The sequence below is a fragment of the Staurois parvus genome, unplaced genomic scaffold (genome assembly GCF_062004578.1).
Source record: "Staurois parvus isolate SC_StPar_1 unplaced genomic scaffold, SC_StPar_1.0 ptg000634l, whole genome shotgun sequence".
NCBI lineage: Eukaryota > Metazoa > Chordata > Amphibia > Anura > Ranidae > Staurois > Staurois parvus.
In genome coordinates, this window is record NW_028318430.1 from 2,948,331 (window position 1) to 2,969,108 (window position 20,778).

General features: G+C 41.7%; 1 protein-coding gene across 1 annotated transcript in view; it reads right to left on the reverse strand.

Moving 5' to 3' along the window:
• The window catches only part of GABRB3 (gamma-aminobutyric acid type A receptor subunit beta3), a 218,197-nt gene extending 204,883 nt beyond the window's left edge, over positions 1 to 13,314 (reverse strand). The window contains exons 1-3 of the mRNA XM_089693485.1: positions 12,008 to 13,314; positions 10,143 to 10,234; positions 9,810 to 9,877 (exon numbers count right to left, since the gene is read on the reverse strand). Coding sequence (XP_089549611.1) covers positions 9,810 to 9,877; positions 10,143 to 10,234; positions 12,008 to 12,087 — 240 coding nt within the window. The 5' untranslated portion in view covers positions 12,088 to 13,314. The remainder of the gene's footprint in view (positions 1 to 9,809; positions 9,878 to 10,142; positions 10,235 to 12,007) is intronic.
• Positions 13,315 to 20,778: the final 7,464 nt, after the last annotated feature.

Genomic DNA, 20,778 nt, shown 5'->3' on the forward strand with positions numbered 1-20,778 from the left:
TTCTTCCACAGGTATAACCTCAAATTATTGAACAACCTTGGTTACTCTGTGTGATACTTGTATTTGTCTCCTGTTCCATTGTTAATAAGTCAGTTTTACACCTGGTCAAAAATCTGAATGTCTGGCAATAATGTACAATCAATAACCGGTTTAAAGATGACTTGTCATAACTGATATTATGCAAGAAAATGGACATTTAGGAGTACATTTATAAAAACAGTGAATGAAATATTTAACAAACATTCACTGTGGATGAATCAATCACAGTAATTTAAAACACATGCACTAAGAAGATACACCTGCAGTAAATGATTAGTTAATATCACATTCACTTCTTTAAGAATGTAACCTCTAGTCTTGAAGCACTAAAATGCAAGGTCCACAGACATTTCTCCAGCCCTTACCTCCTTACAAATTGTCTACTGTTAGTAGGTCAAAAATGTACTTGTAAAAAAGCTAGAATTATACTTACCCTACCCTGTCTGTCACTGGGCATGATGTCACCATCCTTCTTAGGGAATGCAGAGCAGGGAAAATCTCACAAGAAGACACTCCAGTACCTCGTAAAAACAACTTTTTACAATATATCAGCGGCTCTATTCTTCAGGACCTAACTGTAAAGAATGTGATGTCATCCTCACCTAGGAGCTGCAGACAAAAGGCAGGGAGCTGCAAGGCTTGCTTTAAATTACTATAATTTTACAGCAAAATATTTAAAATTCAGGACTATAAGAGGAGCTCAATCCCATATCCCTCCACGGCCCTGATATACTGAAAGTGGTTTTAAAGGCTAAACATATTTTACCTTAATGCATTTCCTGCATTAAAGTGGTAGTGAACTCTTCGGGGGGAGAGGGAATATCCTCCCTGTGAGGAGATATCATAATCGCATCACCAACTGCATCCAGTGTGAATATTTCCTAAACAATGCAAGTTTAGGAGATATTCCCTGTACCTACAGGTAAGTGTTATTATAAGCTCCACTGTCCTTTCAGTCCCACATCTAATCCCTGTCCAAATCATGACATCCCAACCTATGCAACATCTTCAGAATACGCCCCCTTTTAACCAATGACACCACAAAGCTTCTAATTCATTCCCTGGTTATCTCTCACTTTGACTACTGCAACTCCCTCCTCACTGGATTACCTTTACATAAGCTATCCCTCTTCATTCCATCATGAATGCTGCTGCCAGACTCAACCACCTTACCAACCATTCATTGCCTAGTACCCCTCTCTGCCAATCCCTTCACTGGCTTCCACTCACCCAGTGAATAAAATTCAAAGTACTAACAACAACTTACAAAGCCACCCACAACTCGGCCACCAGCTATATCACTAACCGGTCTAAAAATATGAACCAAACCGCTCTCTTCCATTCACCCAAGACCTCCTGCTCTCTAGTTCCCCTGTCACCTCCTCCCATGCCCACCTCCAGGACTTCTCCTGAGCTTCTCCCTTCCTATGGAACTCCCTAGCCTAATCTGTTTTTACCCAACAGCCAGGGGTGTATTTAGTTTTGTGCTGCTCTGGGGCCACATAAAAATTGCCCCCTCCCCCTCCCCCATTGAGAGACCCTGACACTGACCAACACCCCCCTCCCCCACGAAGAGAGCCTGACATAGACCAACAACACCCCAGCCAAACCCAAGAGAGCCTTCAACCACCACCTCCCCCCCCCATACACTGGCAACCCCCCCATCCTTGCAAGAGAAAAGACACTCACCTTCACAGCTCCAGACCTCCCCAGGAATAAGAGTCAGGCTCTGCATACACCATCAAGCAGCCCGCAGCCTCTCTCAGATCCGACCTGGTCCCCATGCTGCCTGTGTCCCTTCTTCCATCCCTTTATTTGGGGGGGGTGAAAAATGCTGCTGCCCCCCTGAAAGATGCTGCTGCCCCCCTGAAAAATGCTGCCCTAGGCAAATGCCTTGTTTGCCTTGTGGTAAATACACCCCTGCCAACAGCTAATACCTTTTGTATCACTTGACCCTCCCACTTAGATTGTGAGCGCCAAAGAGCAGGGCCCTCTGATTCCTCTTGTCCAAATCTGTATTGTAACTGTAATGTCTGCCTTCATTTTCTAAAGCAATGCACAAACTGTTGGCGCTATAAAAACCTGTATAATAATAATAAGCTTACCTGTAGGTACAAATGTCCAAATGGAGTCCACTACCACTTTAAGGTAAAAAATGTCTCAGTGTTTGTATGGCACCCCCCCAACACTTCCTAAATATTTACCGCACTCTATCCAGCACTGCGCACGTCTTTAGCAACTCTCTTCCCTCTTCCTGCATTTACAAGACACAGAGGCAGCAGCGGAAACCATTGGCTCCTGTGCTATCAATCAAATCCTGTGAGCAGAGAATGGGGGGTAGGGCCAAACTGTGCAGTATGTGTTTATAGACGCACACAGCCTGACTTGGGAGTAAGCCTGCAAGCGGTTTCCTATAATGGCACATGGAATGGAGGAGGAGCCAAAACACCAGTGGGGGACCCCAGAAGAGGTTCAAAAACACTCTGTGCAGAACCATTGCATTGAGCAAGTAACATTTGTAACATATTATGTATCTTGTTGTTGTTGGGACATCTGTGTTTTCTCTTTTCTGAGAAATGGTTGGCTGAACAATGAGACATGGTTGGCTGAACAATCATGATCATTTCTCAGAAATCACTATTTTACTGAAAAAGTCCCTTAGCCCCTGTTTGCTTAACCATAGTTTGAGTTATTATGATAATTAATTTTTACTTGTGTCCAAGAGGTTATTGTGACGGCATCTGGTATTGAGACCATTTCTCGTGATTTGATCTTATGCTCGTGATTGAAAATCATTGTAAAAGCTATAAAATATCCATCCATGTAACCAGCTGTATCACATTGTCTCTGCATGCTCTCTGATCCAATGTACATTGTAATTCTTCAGTAAACTTATATCAGACAAATGTAATAGAATTGGCCTCGATGTCCTTCATTGAAAAGGCGTACGTAACAGTATAACATGTTTGTTGTTTTAAAAAGATTTAAGCTTTACAACCTTTTTAAGTGTGAAGAGAACAATATAGTAAAATGAACAGAAACATCCAGCTATTGACAAGAGAATCTCTGTTTTTTTATATGATTGAAGGTTTTGTGCTACTTTAGTTCACTGCATTTCACTTCATTTCACTCTGACCCCATGGGTTAACCTCCATGTGCAAGATTAACTAAGTCTAGCTACATAAGTGCAAGACGTACAAGTGCAAATTAAAAAAAAAAAATCACATTTTGAATATTGCTTGTTATAAATACCTGTAGCTATATAAAAGAAAATTTCCATTCTAAAAGTGCCAGTAGCATAGTGAAACTATTAGTACAGAACAATGATGAGGAAGGTTGGTGCTACTACCAAGGTTTCAAGAAATACAAATATGACCTGAAAGTTTTAGGAACTTTTATATGGCTGCAACCTAACATCTATGTGTTGTTGCACATTATATTCATTTTCCTTAATTGGCTTTCCCTTTAAAATCAACTCCACAACATACAGTTCAATGAGTAAATATCTGCTTCATTCCACACCTGTATATTTATGATGAACCAAATTATTCAACCCCAAAAGGCTATGCCTACATCAAGCTCTCAATATACTGTACGACCCAATATGTTCAGAGGATAAATGTGTTTTGCTGAGGGCAATAGGTTAAATTATATTATTTTTTCAAATAACAACACCAACATCATCAGCATCTTTGGGCGAAAAGAAGAAGATAAATATAGGTATCTCAGCTTTGATATCGTAATGGCACAGGTATTGTACAATGATCATGTGAGCAAAAACATTAAGAACTCGAGCCAAAAAAGAAAAATAATTACTCTTCTCTACTCCCTGGCACCTAATCCTTTGGCTGTCCTTTTTAGTGTTCGGTTAAGTAGTATACAGATGACCCTTTGTCACCTATATACTTCTTTACCCACCTCCTAAAAGAAATCCTTAACTCTAAAAGATAATGCTGACCTAACCCATAAAGGTACTTCGCAATTAGGAAAAAAAACAGGGTCTGTCAGTGCTGAGCTTCTCTCAAAAATATTAGTTGCCTGTCTATTCCTAGCTTCAATACTTTCTGAGTCACTAACATGGAACAAGAATGCAGATTACAATGAAAGAGTGAAGTCAGACCTCATGCAATGCATACTTTTTCAGGTCTATGCCCTAGCATGATAGCCAGGAAACTAGAATTTATTCAGGAGAGATCAGCAATGGCAGCCTTCTAAACATCTACAGGGTTTCTTGAACATTTAACCCGACTATAGGTATTTACCTCACCCTAAACTCACCAGGTCGCACCGCAGCAACTTCAACACCACCAGCATCTATATTCAGGCAACAAGACTGATTTTAGTGATTATAGTATTAATTTTCTTTCTAATATAGTAAATGTACTTGAGCACTGCCCAAAACAATAGTAGGAAGCCATGGCATGGGTGAGGAAGTTAGTTTACTGGAAGTAGTAGTGGTTGTGGTTGTTTCATAATGCAGTGTCAGAAAATAATCAGAATATCAGAGCAAACTGCTTTGTGCAATGTGATCTCTCCAGTGATGGATGTACCCAGTCGCAGTAATATGACTGTGAAAGGAATGATGGCTTCATCAAGTAATAACAGAATAATAGAATTGTGCAACATACTTCTGAGCCAAGAAATGTTTATTTAAGCTAAATGTGTGTGACTAGATACAAGAAAATTGAAGGATCTCTGGAGCTGTGGACATTATCACTAGACAAAATAGTGGGACACTGAAATGGCTGCTACAATAATTATTATAAGCTAAAAAATTAAGTCAGTATGCTAATGACAGGAGAGTGAGGTTTCCTATGAACCTTGCCTACCTATTGTTGTTATACTTTCCATTCCATGGATCCCTACAACAATGCTACCCTAACAGCAAAAAGTCAAGAGAAGCAGTTCTGTTTCTAAAACCCTAGGAAAAAAATGTTAGTCCAACTGCGCTCACAGTTCCAGACTTAATTTCCAGCTGAATAGTGTTCATTCTCAAAGGTCTTCTTGGACAAAGCACTTTGCAGTTTTCATCAGTCAATACAAGAGATAGACACAGAAACAAAACAAAAGGGGAAAAGAAAGCGCATCTTTCCGGCACAATGGAACTCTTTATTCAACAATATAAAAAACAATGGTAGCAGTTACACTTACATGTCATGTGTCAGAATGGGCACCCCTTATATGTCCAAACGGCAGGGGTAGAAGCTCCTATAACTGTGGCCAGCACTGTGTGGAAATATAGATGTTGTCCCACTCCTCCACCACAGAGTTGCCAATGGATCAGGCTATGATGGCACACACCTGGGCCTTTCAAAACTCAATGCAGCAGCTCTGGGTAATAGCTCCAGTGTTGCAGGGTATACCACTACACCATAGTGTCTGTGTGGTTGCCACAGCAATGCATTTTGGGGTTGAGTCCCCCCTACTCAATTCCAGACCACTGTCACAGCAGAACTGTACATGCAGTTTCAACAGGTGGGGCATGCCCCATCATAGCCCAGACCATCAGAAAATATGTGGTGAAGTAGAGGGACAACATCAACATTTCCACACACCACTGGCCCTGGTGATAAAGACTCCCCCCTGAAGGACGGCCATGTATGAGGCACCCGTTTTGACAGATGGCACATGAATGTAACTGCAAAAAGTGTTTTTATATTGTTGAATACAGTGTTTTATTGCACCAGTGAGATGAGCTTCCTTTCCCCCTTCTATTTCCAAAACCCCTTACTACCTGTGCTGACACATCAAATTCCTTTTTCAAGTTTCCTCCTTGCCATTATCATGACATCACAGCTAGTATTATGAAATAATCATTCCCAATAAGCAGTCCCTTGTAGACCTCTACACCTTCATACCTTTACATTTGTCACAGATGCCCCCAGCCCTTCACCAAAACAACCACCACCCCAGGCAATAATTGTTTTTATTTTTTTTAAATGTTCTTTGAAAGCATAGCAAAAAGAAAAAATACAAAATATGTTATTAATTAATTGCATATGGATGACTGCTAGATGGACTATGAAGAGTGAACTATACTAAATCAACTACCAGAAAATAAACATAAATGTACAATATGAATACTATTCAATGAACATCTTTCACTCCCTCTGGATATCCACTTCTACAGTTATTCTGTTTCACCTTTCTCAGACTCTCTGGGGCTGATTTATTAGGACTGGAGAGTGCAAAATAGCCAATCAGCTTCTAACTTCAGCTTGTTCAATTAACAATTAATAATACTGATTATGGCTAAGAGCTTTACACTGGATGGATTATTTTGATGTCTTGATGGATAACAAATAAAGTACTGTGATTTTACATCATACTGTGTTGGTGCTGGACTTTCACTTTTCTCATGGTTTTCTACAGTAAATACAGCATTGTCCTGGCATAGACCACACACTTTTATCCAATGGCTTTTGAAAAATTGAGGGTGTGCAGCATCATAAGCCTCTTTACTGGGATAATTTTGAGTTTCGTATAAGAGGGGTGACATTCTAGAAATGGGTAGCAGAACGATATGATGTTGTTGATTAGTGCAATACTAGAGTCTTAAATTGAACTAGTAAAATACTGGAGCTCTGTACCAGAATGATGCAATGCTGAGGTTATGCAGTAGATTGTTGTAGTACTGGAGTATTTGTATCAGTTTTTGTACATGGGTGGAGCTGCACTGATACTTTTTAAGGCTAGAATAAAAATAGAATTTTGTATTATGTGTAAAGCAGAAGCTATGAAAAAGATTGGTGTGAATCTGGAGTTTTGTAATGCACTGCACTGCACAATAGTATTGGTTCATACAAGATGACTATTGAAATACCAATTCCATAGCATATCTTAAATTTGTATTTATTAACCTATTATTTCTATGATAATTATGAGTATTACATTTCAGGACTTCAGTAAGCATAACGTATTAGGAAATAAGCTTCCGGTTGTCAGTAAAATGCACATGGTTACATGAATCATATAATTCAACTAGCACATTTTCTACTTTGTCATGTTCAATCCTATGTGAACAAAAACATTCTATAAGTACAAACGTGAACCATGCACTTAAACAACATATTTTTCTAACAAGAAAAACATCTACAAAATGTTGACGTTTGATAATATATAGCCAATAAAAGTGAAACTTCATCTTTAAAGGTGAGAATACTTCCCACATGACAGGTGGACCTACCACTCAATATATAAGAAGCTCAGAGAAAAGGGATAATGCTTTTAGGAAGTAGCCATTACCATTAATACTGTGCTTGGGTTCCTTTCAGGCAGAGAAACTTTCTTAACAGCACTGCGAGGATTCCTAATGCACTTAACTTTGCACAGCACAGACCTCTTATTGTCAGCACACCATAAAAAAGAGTAATACTAATAATACAAGGATGTTTTGTTGAGCAAGCTGCTATTAGCAACATGAATACAATGCCTAGTAACAATAACTGCACACATGAAAAGCACAGCATAATAACAAAATGCTAACTTCCAAATCTGTTATACACACAGCTGAAGTTTAACTGTACATGAAAAAAATGTTACTTGTATCTATATACAAACTTCCCACTCAGCTATAAGTACTACAAGATAAAACTTTATAATGTCTCTGTATAACTGTGCATTGTAAATTTAGTATACATCATAAAAACATCTAATGGTTATTCAGGATTTTTTTTTAACTTTGCATTCCTACCCATACACTTAGTGTTTACATTTATTTATTTATAAAAATATAAAAATATTAAAACACACATTGTATAAATGTGGATTATAAATTAAGATGGCTATAGGGAACACACAGAATGGTAAAGCTAACATTGATGTTTATATAATTTAATAAACTTTCAGCTTCTCTCAGTGACCTACAAGTATAATCTTTTGTTCAATTATTTACTAATCCACCCATTAGCTGTCCAATTTGGACAAATCAATGTTTTCAATCATGCAATTAATTTTTTTCCCCATAAATCCATATTTATTTTGTATTTTCTAATTCACAGACATCACTATCATTACTTTCAGAAATCATTAGCACACTTTCATATTAAATACTAGTAGTACTGGCTATTGATCTGCATGACCTTTGACTTTTAATATGAAGTATATCATGCATGTATAAAATACATTTAATCAGTACTGGATTAGGGCAAATTGAATTAAACATGTTCATGTTACTGTGAAAATAGTTACTACAATTCATTTCAAGTAGCCAGCAGTTTCACAGTAAACCGGGTGTTTCAAATGCTATGAGAATGCATTTATTCACAACATGTTTGAGGGGAAGAAAAGCTGTGAATATGGTTGAAAAAGAGAGAGACAGAGAGAGTATGTATGTGTGTGTGAGAATGTGAAACAAATAAGAGAAAGTGGGTTAGACTGAGAGAAAAAGAGATGGGGGAGGACATAGAAAAAGAAAGAAAAAAGAGAGAGAATAAGAAAAAAGAGGGATAGAAAAAGAAAGAGGGAGAAAGGAAGAGAGAGAGAGGAACAAAGAGATAGAAAAACCATAGTCTTAAAAATCCTTTCCATGGACTTATCCTCTACCCCCTTTATATTATCCCTTACCCCTAAAGACTGTCTTAGAGTTATCCCCCTTCTCATCCAAACTCATATAAACGCAACTGCTTTGGCAATGCTAATATGTATTTGGTCCTGTCAATAAAGCTTATTTCAATTTTAATTTGATAGAGAGAGAAAGAAAGTTAAATAGAGAGAGAGAGAGAGAAAGAAAGAAAGAAAGAAAGAAAGAAAGAGAGAGAGAGAGAGAGAGAGGGGGGGAGAGAAAGAGAAAGAAAGAAAGAAAGAATGAAAGAAAGAAAGAAAGAAAGAAAGCAAGAAAGAAAGAGTGAAATAGGGAGAGAGGTGTGAGAGAGAGAGATGAGAGAGAGAGAGGTGAGAGAGAGAGATGAGAGAGAGAGAGAGAGAGAGAGAGAGAGAGAGGATGTGTAAAGAGAAAACGAGAGCAAGAAAGTAAGATAGAAAGAAAAAGAATGGGAGGGAGAGAGGGAGAAAGTTAGAAAGAAAGGGAGTGAGATAGGAAAATAAAGAAAAAAGGAGAGTGGTAAAGAAAGAAAGAGAGCAAGAGAAAGTAAAAAAAGAAAGAGAGAAAAGGGAGGAGAGAGAGAGAGAGAAAGGGGGAGAGAAAGAAAGGGGAAAAATAGAGAGACAAAGAGATATAGAGGAAAAAACAAGAGAGAAGAAAGAAGTGATAAAAAGAAAGACAGGAGAAAGAGGGGGGGGGGAGAGAAAGAGAGAGAGTGAGGACCAAAAACAGAGGGGTAGAGAAAGAAAGAGCAAGAGAAAGTAAAAAAACGAAAGAGAGAGAAGGGGGGAGAGAGAAAGAAAGAAAGAAAGAAAGAAAAAAGAGGGAGACATTAATCTATTAGGATTCAAGGTTTTGTTAAATGGCAAACATTATCCGCCTTGAATGAATCGCATAGTATTTAGAACCATGACCTAAGTGCTTTAGTACACCGGCCAGATAATGCATTAGTGTCCTATTGACAGAGCTTAAAAAGCAATTTGTAGCAGAGACCTTTCAGCACCATGGACAGCTCTTCTACTTGTACTACAAACTAAAAGGCAGCAAGGTACAAGGCCTGACAAACACACAATTCTAACAATGGCATGCAGACAAACAATAGCAACAGCAGTCATAATGACATAAGTCGTGTGGGAGCCAAGTCCGGAGCTGAACACAGCAAAGAGAGGAGACCAGAGTCAGCCCTCCACACACAGGACACTAGAGGAGAGGATTCATGCCGGCTTACCATGTTGACTTCAGAGACCATATCAATGCTGGCGATGTCTATATTCATTCCAACAGCCACTGGAGAACCTAAAAAGAAATCAATAGGGAAACCCTCATTTTATAACCTCCACTACTTCCGACTTAATGGATATTAGCAGGCATGCCATCTGAAAGCATTACATACAGAAACTAGTAATGGCGTACAATCGATGTTTATGGAGTATTTTGCATTGTATACACTGACTATGGCTATTCAATTAATGTATTCCAAAGCAAGCATGGAACGATGATGATGATGATGATGATGAAACAATAAAAAACAGCACATTCATTAGAAATAAAACTGCCTTACCTCCAAAGTCGGGTCTTAGGCGGATGTCATACCCCTTTAATAATTTATCCACTGTCTCCTTCACAAATGACATATTCCCGGGATCATTGACACTGTGGACATAGAGAAGAATTGGTCACAGAAGGCACTAGTATAAAGGATGAGCAACATTTTCTTCTGAACTTTTTACACTTCTCAAGACATCTCTACCAGTGTATACTAAATAAAAGCTTGATAATGTCACTTTGCAGCTCCACTCACTATATCAGAAGTAAATGGTAACACTTGTGACTAAATATCTAGAAAACAGTATACAGAGTATTTTAGGAAGATCATAGTCCCCAAAAAGTAATGTGTGACCCCTTTGAGGAAGCCCCTATGGTTAGATGGGAAACCTACCTTTGGACTTAGCACACCACCACTAGGACAGAAACAGAGATCAATCCAAAGAGAAAGTGCCACATTCCTCTTGGCATGCTGGCAAATGAACAGGGGTCACCCAAATGTAAAACTCAGGGTCATCAAAAGTGAAGTGTGGTCCCTTTGAGGAAACCCCTATGGCTAGATGGGAAACCTACATTTGGACTTAGGACACCATCACAAGGACAGGAGCGGAGATCAATCCAAAAAGAGAGTTTCACATTCCTCTGGGAACAGTGGAGGCCGATAAGTGGTCCCCCAAAAGTAAGGTGTGACCCCTTTGATGATGCACCCATGGTTCCCTGGAAAACCCCTTTGAGCTCAGCACACCACCTCCACTAAACTGAAACAGAGATCAATCCAAAGAGAGTCAAATATTATTTTGGACATCCTGGGCACGCTGGGGGAAGACCAGGGGTCCCCAAAAAGCAAAAAACATGGTCCCTCCAAAGTAAAGTGTGATCCTCTTGATGAAGCCTCTGTGGAAGACTACCTTTGGGCGCATCACAAAACAGACACTAGACAGGAGCAGAGATGAATCCAAAGAGAGAATACCACATTCCTTTGAGCACTCCGGGGGCTGAAAGCAGGTCCCTCAACAGTAAAGTTCATGGTCCATCAAAAGTAAAGTGTGAGGAAGCCCCTAGAGCTCCCCGGGAAACCTATGTTTGTGCTCAGCACACCATCACTAACAGACTGGAGCAGTGGTCAATCTAAAGAGCGTTTACCACATCCCTCCTGGGACTGATCGGGGATACCCCAAAAGTAAAGCTCATGGTCGCTCAAAAGTAAAGTATGATGAAGCCCTTAGAGCTCCCTGGGTAACCTACAGTTGGGCGCAGTACACCAATGCCACCAGGACCGGAACAGTGATCAATCCAAAGAGTTTACCACATCCCAAGATCGGGGGTCCCCAAAAGTAAAGCTCATGGTCGCTCAAAAGTAAAGTATGATGAAGCCCTTAGAGCTCCCTGGGAAACCTACCTTTGGGCGCAGTACACCAATCCCACCAGGACCGGAGCAGTGATCAATCCAAAGAGTTTACCACATCCCTCCTAGGGAAGATCAGGGGTCCCCAAAAGTAAAACTCATGGTCGCTCAAAAGTAAAGTATGATGAAGCCCTTAGAGCTCCCTGGGAAACCTACCTTTGGGCGCAGTACACCAATCCCACCAGGACCGGAGCAGTGATCAATCCAAAGAGTTTAGCACATCCCTCCTGGGGCAGATCGGGGGTCCCCCTAGCCTAGAGTAAAGCTCATTAGCCCTCAAAAGTAAAGTGTGACGATGCCACTAGGGCACCCTAGGAAACTTACGTTTGTGCTCAGCACACCACCACTAGCAGGACCGGAGCAGTGATCAATTCAAAGAGAGTTTAGCACATCCCTCTTGGGACAGATCGGGGGTCCCCCAAAGTAAAGATCACGGTCCCTCAAAAGTAAAGTGTGAAGCTCCCTGGGAAACCTACCTTTGGGCGCAGCACACCACCGCCACCAGGACCGGAGCAGAGATCAATCCAAAGAGAGAGTACCACATTCCTCCGGGCATCCCGGGCACGCTGGGGAGGGCAGATCGTGACAAGTACCACCGTCTTTACGGTTCTAGAAGCTGAGCCTTACATCCGAACTTGTTCTCCAGATTAAGGCAAGCCTCAGTGAGCAGCATTAGGCGTCAGAGCAAAGGAAGTTCCTGGAGTCATCAAGGGAATAGTGACTGTGGAGGGAGGAGATAGTTATGTCATGAGCAGGACAACTGGGGTGTCAGTGTGATCAATGCAGGACAGCTGGATCCTCACTCCTCTATCTCGCCTCATCAAAAATCAAATCAGTAAATAAATACAAGTCCATCACGTTTTGTTTTTCCCTTTGATCTTCCAAGTCCTAGGCTTTAAAAGGAGTCTCCATCTGTGTTCAGCACCATGGTAGAAGGAAGGGACCTAGATTGATGATGAAGAAGAAGAAGCATGTAGCAGTCATGCCTTGCTGGTATCCCTCCAGCCACTGCTGACATTTTAGGCATGGGAAGGCAGGCAAGCAGATGGGGAGAAGTTTCCAAGGGGGGCACCTGAGATGAAATGGGGTGATGAGAGATCTGCAGCACCATCAGCACCGGTCTACACTGAGCCCATGGCCATGTGAAGCGGACTGTGATCGTGGGAGGGGGCCCCTTAATCTCCGACAAGCACAGCCCACACTCATCACAAGCCAAAGCAGACTCAGCACTGCAGCAACAGAAGCAGAAGCAGCAGATTTTTCCCTCCCCAGTCAAGGAACACAAGACATTGCTGCAGTCCTAGATTCCTGGCTAAAGTCCTGAGGCTGGGGAAAAAAACGACACGTGTGTGAGAAGCAGAGCACAGGGACGTGGCAGCAGGACACACCGACAGGACCTGGGGCAAATGCCGCACTGGGGATCCTCAGCGCTCTTCTGCCATTTGCTGCTGAAAGACCATCTGGCAGTGTATGGAGCGATCCGGAGTGCCGGGGACTGCACACTCACATCTAGTCCCCGCTGACAGCGATGACAGCTCCTTCTGTCTGTCTGCCGCACAGCCACCAACACAGCCCCTCACTCTGCTCTATTCGTCTCGCGTAACACGCCGATTTCTCCAAATGAGTTGAAAGGGAGTTTCTTCATCTGATTAGAGCCGTGACTGTTCTAGTCATAGCATCCCAGTGCCTTGGAGATAGCACGCCTTAAAGCCCGCCGCATGCATCAAATAGGATTCCCCTAATTGAACTTGGCTAATCCTCCTACGTTCTGTAGTACAACTGACCTCAGCATTGGCTGCCATCACACTGCTGTACAAGGCAGGAGGGGGGAGAGGAGTGCCAGGGGTGGACTGACACTTCAATCCCATCTCCACACTCCCAAAAACTGAATTATGGAAAAGACTGGTTTGAGGGTTGCTGGAAAATTGAAATAAAAGAGTTCATTTACTAAAGTGCAAATAAGCAGTTTGCACTTTGCAGGGGGATTTTCATATAGCTAGGGCAGAGATCCTCAACCTATTTTCAGTCAAGACACCCTTTAAAATTATAGACAGTCCCAAGGCACGCTTTTAAATGATGAACAGTCACAAGGCACCCTTTGAAATGATGGGCAGTCCTGAGGCACCCTTTAAAATTATAGACAGTCCCAAGGCACCCTTTCAAATGATGAACAGTCCCGAGGCACCCTTACAATTATAGACAGTCCCAAGGCACCCTTTCAAATTATGGACAGTCACAAGGCACCCTTTTAAATTATGGACAGTCCCAAGGCACCCTTTGAAATGATGGGCAGTCCCAAGGCACCCTTTAAAATTATAGACACCCTTTAAAATTATAGACAGTCCCGAGGCACCCTTAAAATTATAGATAGTCCCGAGGCACCCTTTAAAATTATGGACAGTCCTGAGGCACCCTTTAAAATTATAGATAGTCTAGAGGCACCCTTAAAAATTATGGACAGACCCGAGGCACCCTTTAAAATTATAGATAGTCTCGAGGCACCCTTTAAAATTATGGACAATCCTGAGGCACCCTTTAAAATTATGGACAGTCCTGAGGCACCCTTTAAAATTATAGACAGTCTCGAGGCACCCTTAAAAATGATGGACAGACCCGAGGCACTCTTTAAAATTATACACAGTCCCGAGGCACTCTTTAAAATTATGGGCAGTCCCGAGGCACCCTTTGAAATTATAGACAGTTTTGAGGCACCCTTTACAATTATGGACAATCCCATGGAACCCTTTAAAATTATGGACAGTCCCAATGCGCCCTTTAAAATTATAGACAGTCTTGAGGCACCCTTTAAAATTATGGACAGTCCCGAGGCACCCTTTAAAATTATAAACAGTTCCAAGGCACACTTTAAAATTAAGGGCAGTCCCAAGGCACACTTTAAAATTAAGGGCAGTCCCAAGGCACCCTTTAAAATTATGGACAGTCCCGAGGCACCCTTTAAAATTATGGACAGTCCCGAGGCACCCTTTAAAATTATAGACAGTCTCTAGGCACCCTTTAAAATTATGGACAGTTTTGAGGCACCATTTAAAATTATAGACAGTCCCAAGGCACTCTTTAAAATTATGGACAGTCTTGAGACACCCCATTCTAAAATAGCTGTCCATAATTTTAAAAGTGTGCCCCATTCTAAAGTGTGAAAAACGATTCTAATAGTTTTATATAACACAGCAACATCCATCCAACATTAGAGGTGATTTATTCTTCCAAAGCAAATACACTTTTGCACACTGGTACTGACTAGTATTCTAGTGTTTCTCTTCTCCCTCAGTTTTTTTCCATTACTGAGCTAATGTGACCCTTAGCACTGATGGACCACTCCATTAGTGCTGGGGTCACATTCACTCAGTGATGTGAACCCAGGACTGCTGGAGGGTCAAACTAGTATGCTGTGCAGGCAGTTGACAACCTCCTTATCAACTAATGATGTCACTGGTTGTCAGGATGCCGGCAGCAAGAAGGTGGTAATGGTGCACAATTAAAACCTGTGACTTTGTGTAACTAAAAGGCAGGCTCGTTCCACCTGCTGGCTTGTATACAAATGTTGGGCAATTTTTTGACATTTTGCAAAGGCACCCCTGAAAAAACTTCAAGGCATCCCAGGATGCCCGAGCACCCTGGTTGAGAAAGGCTGAGCTAGAGGATGTACACTTTTTCCTTGGTTTAGTGCAGGGGTCTCCAAACTTTTTACACAAAGGGCCAGTTTACTGACCCTCAGAGCTTAGGCGGGCTGGACTGTAGCCATTGGGAGTAGAAAATTCCACGGCATCAGTGCCCCATCATTGATTTTAAAGGGAAGAATAGTGTTCCATTGTTGATGTCAGTGAGAAGAAAAGTGCTCCATTGTTGATATCAGTGAGAAGTATAATGCCCCATTGATGGTGTCAGTAGGGCAAATGGTGCTCCATCATTGGTGAAAATTGGTGGAATAACACTTGTTTAGTGCATGAGATAAAACTCTGTTAATGTGTAAGGCTCCGTTCACACCTATGCAGTTTGCTTTTTGTCCATTTTGCAGAGCTTTTCGCAGTTCCTTTCATTTTTTTGATGTGTTTTTGACACGTTTTTCCAACATTTTGCATTTTGTTCAGCTTTTTTTTGTTAACCACTTGCCTACCGGGCACTTTTACCCCCTTTCAATTTTCAGCTTTCAGCACTCTCATACTTTAAATGCCAATTGCGCAGTTATGCAACACTGTACTCAAACTAAATTTTTATCATTTTTTGAGACAGTGCTTTCTTTTGGTGGTATTTGATCACCACTGGGGTTTTTATTTCAAACATTTTTTTTTTCCAAAAACATTTTTTTTCATTGAAATGTAAGCTTCAGGTACAAATGTTGCACAGTAACAAATAAGTGAAACAGTACAGTCATTACAGCGATTGAAATGTAATGAGACATTCAACACATAAATGCGAGGGGAGAGAAAACACAAAGAAAAACAAATGATCAATATGTTGTCAAATGTCTAGGTCGATAGCACCTCCATACACTGTTTGACTTTGACATATGGAGTAATATGATTTCATATCCAGATTCTAGTAACCCTAATGAGTTGAAAAGGAAATCTCCCACTGTTCCTTTCCTTTGAAGCTCTCATAACCTAGTGGGGTGGATATACCATCTGACCTGGGCAGTAAGCACGTGAGTACATAAGCAGTTCAGGGAGCTCATATGATTCTGGGCTTAAAGTAAACCTATTGTGCTGTGGCCAATGCTGCCCCCTGATTTGTTTTATTGGTCCGATTCGATGGTAATCCACCTTCATAGTGTTGGGGAGGAGGGGGTTGGGATTAAAGGGGGAACATGAAAACAGAAAAAGAAGTAAGAAGGAAGCAGTATGGTATAATAGAAGGGGATCTTGTATTGGCCCTCTGAGAATTGGTTGATCCCAGTCCCTATTTACCAACTCCACCCCCATATCAGTCCCAAAATGGATCAGGTATCAGAGAAAAAGGCAGATCGTGAGAGTGAGGTTGGTCAAAAATGGTCTCCTGTTTAGGAGAAGAACAGTGAAAGAAAGCGGGGAATGTGGTCCGAGAGTCAATAATAGTAGGCTGAAGGGTGATTACTCGAGCTGTTGTTCTAAAGCTATTTGAAGATGTTGCTATTAGTCTACAGTATCACAATAGAGTTCAGTGGATTTGAAATGAATCCAACACATCCAAGTTTTAAAATATAGACAGTGAATCTTTGGCCATATGTATAAGTTCCTCCATCTCCTCCATCCTGTTATTCGTCTAAACCATTCTTTAAGCGATGGAACCAGTGATGAGCCCCAATGTACTGGTATACAAGTCCTTGCTGCGTTCACTAGAGGCTTATGGTAAGTCCATCTTAGTGTAGGCGAATAGTGCAGTAGATACTGGGCAGGTGAGAAATCTAGCAAATCTGAAGTAATCTGGCTTATTATTGTGCGTACATTCGACCAGAAAGATTGGAGCATGGGGCATTCCCACCACACATGTAGGATTGTGCCCACCGCCTGGAGGCATCTCCAGTACTTGTCTGGTAGATTCGGTTGATCTTATGTAGCTTGTGTGGGGTTCTGTACCATCTAGATAACAGTTTATAGTTAGTTTCCTGTGCCAAGACATTCACTGTACCTTTATGTGCCATATGAAATATTTGGGTCCAGTTCTCAGGAGACAATTCCATTTGCAGGTCTGCAACCATTTTGGACAGACTATCCCCGCATCCGCGGGTATGCAAGCATCCAGGACAGCATGTACCATGGATATGACATGGCATTGGCGTTCAGATTTCAAGCACAGTTTTTCAGAAGGTGTCAGACCACGTGACACATGTGTCAAGTATGGCAGGGACACAAGGAGTGCCGAAGCTGAAAATAAGACCATGGAAGGATTTGTTTTGTCGGTGGTAGCTCCGTAAAACGGTTCCGATCCCTCAATCTTCCCGCTATTTCAAGTATTTTGAAAAAAAAGTTTTTCTTACTTTCTATTATAAAGTTTTGTAAATAAGTAATTTTTCTACTTCACTGATGGCCACTGATAGGCTACACTGATGAGGAGTCACTGATGGGCACTGATGAGGCTGCACTGATAGGCGGCACTGATGGACACTAATATGTGGCACTGATGGGCACTGGTTCAGCTGATGGGCACTGATTGGCACTGATTGCCAGCACACATGGGCGCTATTGGCCGCACTGATAGCGCTACACTGATTATCAAGGCACGGATGATCAGTGCACTGATGATTAGTGTAGATGTACCCCTGTGAAATGCTGCTTATCGGCTCTCCTCTCCTCATGTGCTATCAGCATGAGAAGAGGACTGCCGATAACTGGCATTTCCTATTCACCCTGTGATTAACTGTGATTGGACACAGCTGGTTACATGGTAAAAGCAGCTGTGATTGGCCCGTTCCTTAGTCATGTGATCAGCTGTGTCGGAAGGGCACAGCAATCACAGATCGCGTGCAGTGCGTGCTCCAGGGGGCGCGCAGCGGGTGTGGTTCTCAGAGGACATCCACGGACACCCTCCCAGAACTAGCCGACTGTGCTGTGGCCATCTTTGGCTATAGCACGGTTGGGAACTGGTTAAAGTGGAATTATTTTTGTTGCTGGGCAGAAAAAAAATGCAAAAGGTAAAACACGGCAAAAACACACTACCATGCATTTCAGCAGCTTCTCCTTTGAACTCTATTGTAGCAAAAACACTGCTTTTTGATTGTAGGGCCAGTTCACACTACATGCGTTTCAGTTGCTTTTTTTCTGCATCCGAAACACACAAAAAGTAGGTTATATGGTTGTCAATGTCATAGTTCACATCAGTGCTTGCAGTTCCAGTGCATTCCAGTTGCAGAAAAAGAAGTAGAACATGCTGCATTTTTTCTGCACAGAACTGTACTGGAAGGTGGTAAAACACATCAAAAATGCACCAGAACGCACCAAAATGCACCAAAAATGCACTGGAACGACTGTCCTTATTTAAATCAAAGAAAAAGAGAGGGGGAAAAATGAACTGGAATGCATAAAAAATATACTGGAACACGTCAAAAATGTATCAAAAATGCACAAGCAGAACTGCATTCGGAACGCAACTGGACTGCGTTTCTATAGTGTGAACTGACCCTTAAAAAAGTCACTGATCCTTTCCAAAAATGCAGCAGCTCAAAAGCATAGATGTGAACATGTTCCCTAGGAAACCAAATTAAATGGACTGTAGTGCGTTTCTGCAAAAAGCACTAAAAACGCATTGGTGTGAACGGAGCCTTATTAAACCCAGGCACCTGAATTCATTCTCTCTGGTCTCCCACAGTACACAGAACATGGAAATGCAATTATTTTAGTAAATATAAACTGCTAAATACTTTTTCTCATCAGCAGTTAGAGCAGTATTGTGACTTCTATCAGTGTCCAGCAGAACACTGGTTAAAGCTTGCAGGAGGAGTTTTCTTTCTGCTCTAGGAGGATGCAGAACCCCTGACCTCTGGACAGTGCTGATTGGCCCTGTGCTGATCACATGCACTCTCCCAAGAAAAAAAAACTTATCTAGTAATACACACCAAACTGAGCATGTTTAGAGTGTCTCCACATGATATGTCTTTCAGGAGATAAGGGTGGGGGGCACTGGAAGAAGGAGAGGATCAGAGAAGTCAGGATCAAACCGCCTTTTTACACAATGCAGAGGATTAACCCCTTAGGTTCCACAGTGAGTATAACAAGCATATACTCACTGCATATACAGACTGATTTTAGTGTTGTGGGTTTAGTAACACTTTTAACTGCTATCATCCAATCATGGGCAAACAAAAATCCAATAGGGGGAATTTACTAAAACTGGAGCAGACAGATTCTAGGTCAGCTGTGTATAGTAACCAATCAGCTTCTACCTTCAGCCTGTTCAATTAAAGGGTAACTCCACTTAGAAACAAAATACACCGGCCACTTTATTAGGTACTGAAAATGAATTGTGGGTATAGCGAGCGCTCAGAAAAACCAGCCGCTGGAACACTTCAAGGGATCACTAGACCTCATAACAAAGACATTATACATATATATAGTGCAGCGCTGTAATGTGATAAAATTAGTATAAATTTGTTCATAGAGTCTTTCTTGCAATAATAAAACCAAATATGTGCAGGCCTTCTCCTCATTAGGTGACTGGAATCAAAATAGCAAAAATGCGCTCTTCTCGACCGCACATTTTAAATGCGCCTGTGTATGATATTATCCAGAAGACCAGCCAGGTATGCAGCTCCAGAAACCACACGGATCCTCCCTCTCAAACACTGACATCCGCCTTGGGTGTAGCAATACCTCCAGATCCAGAGACCCTCTCGCCCCAAATGATAGGTAGACAGGGATCCCCCTTCTGGTTCCAGGTACCCCAAGAATGGAAGATGTAAATCTGCAACCCTCCAACAGGAGAGTCAAGAAAAAAGGGGAACGCCATTAGTGTCCTAGTTTCAAAACTTTATTGGAGCAAAAATCATGATGCCTGGGTCACATGCACATACACATACATATACCATTAGCCAATAACGGACAGGTAGGTATGAGATCAAAAATTGTACTAACCCGGCAATAGTAAAGATCAAAGACCACTGGACCTCCTCGTGGTCTCAGTGGTCAGGAAGTCACACTTGCTACTGGCTCCTCCTGAGGCCTTTCGTGCTAAATGCACTTCTTCAGAGGATGGACGCCACTAGCAGTGTGACAGCCAGACTTCCCTTTAAACGCGGTTCGCGCATGCGCGAAAATCCCGCTCTATCGTCCAAAGTTAAAAGAAGCGGTACTGCGCATGCGCGAATAGCCGCCATTTTGCCGTAGATCGCGGCTGTGCAGTATCAAACTGCGCATGCGCCGCCCGATCGCCGCCATATTGCCATGGATCATAAACAGCAGGAAATTCACAGCTGCTGCTAGAAATATACAGAATAGAAAGGCAGGTACATACTTAGATGCTGGTTCCTCATATATGGATGGGTACAGATACCTTCCCACCCCAAAAGGAAAGACCCGACCTAGAGCCACTTGTCAAAGTACAATGTATATGGGGGAATGCACCAATAGGTGCCGCAGAAGCCCTCTTTATAATGATTACTATCTCCATGGCATAGGGGCTATATTCCGTTATCCATAAATGAAATAATAAAACTAGACATCAAAACACCAAAAAATTTAACACACAGTAAACAATAAAGAATTATATACACAATAAAGTATACATATAATAAAAAACTTTTGAACACCCCAAAATT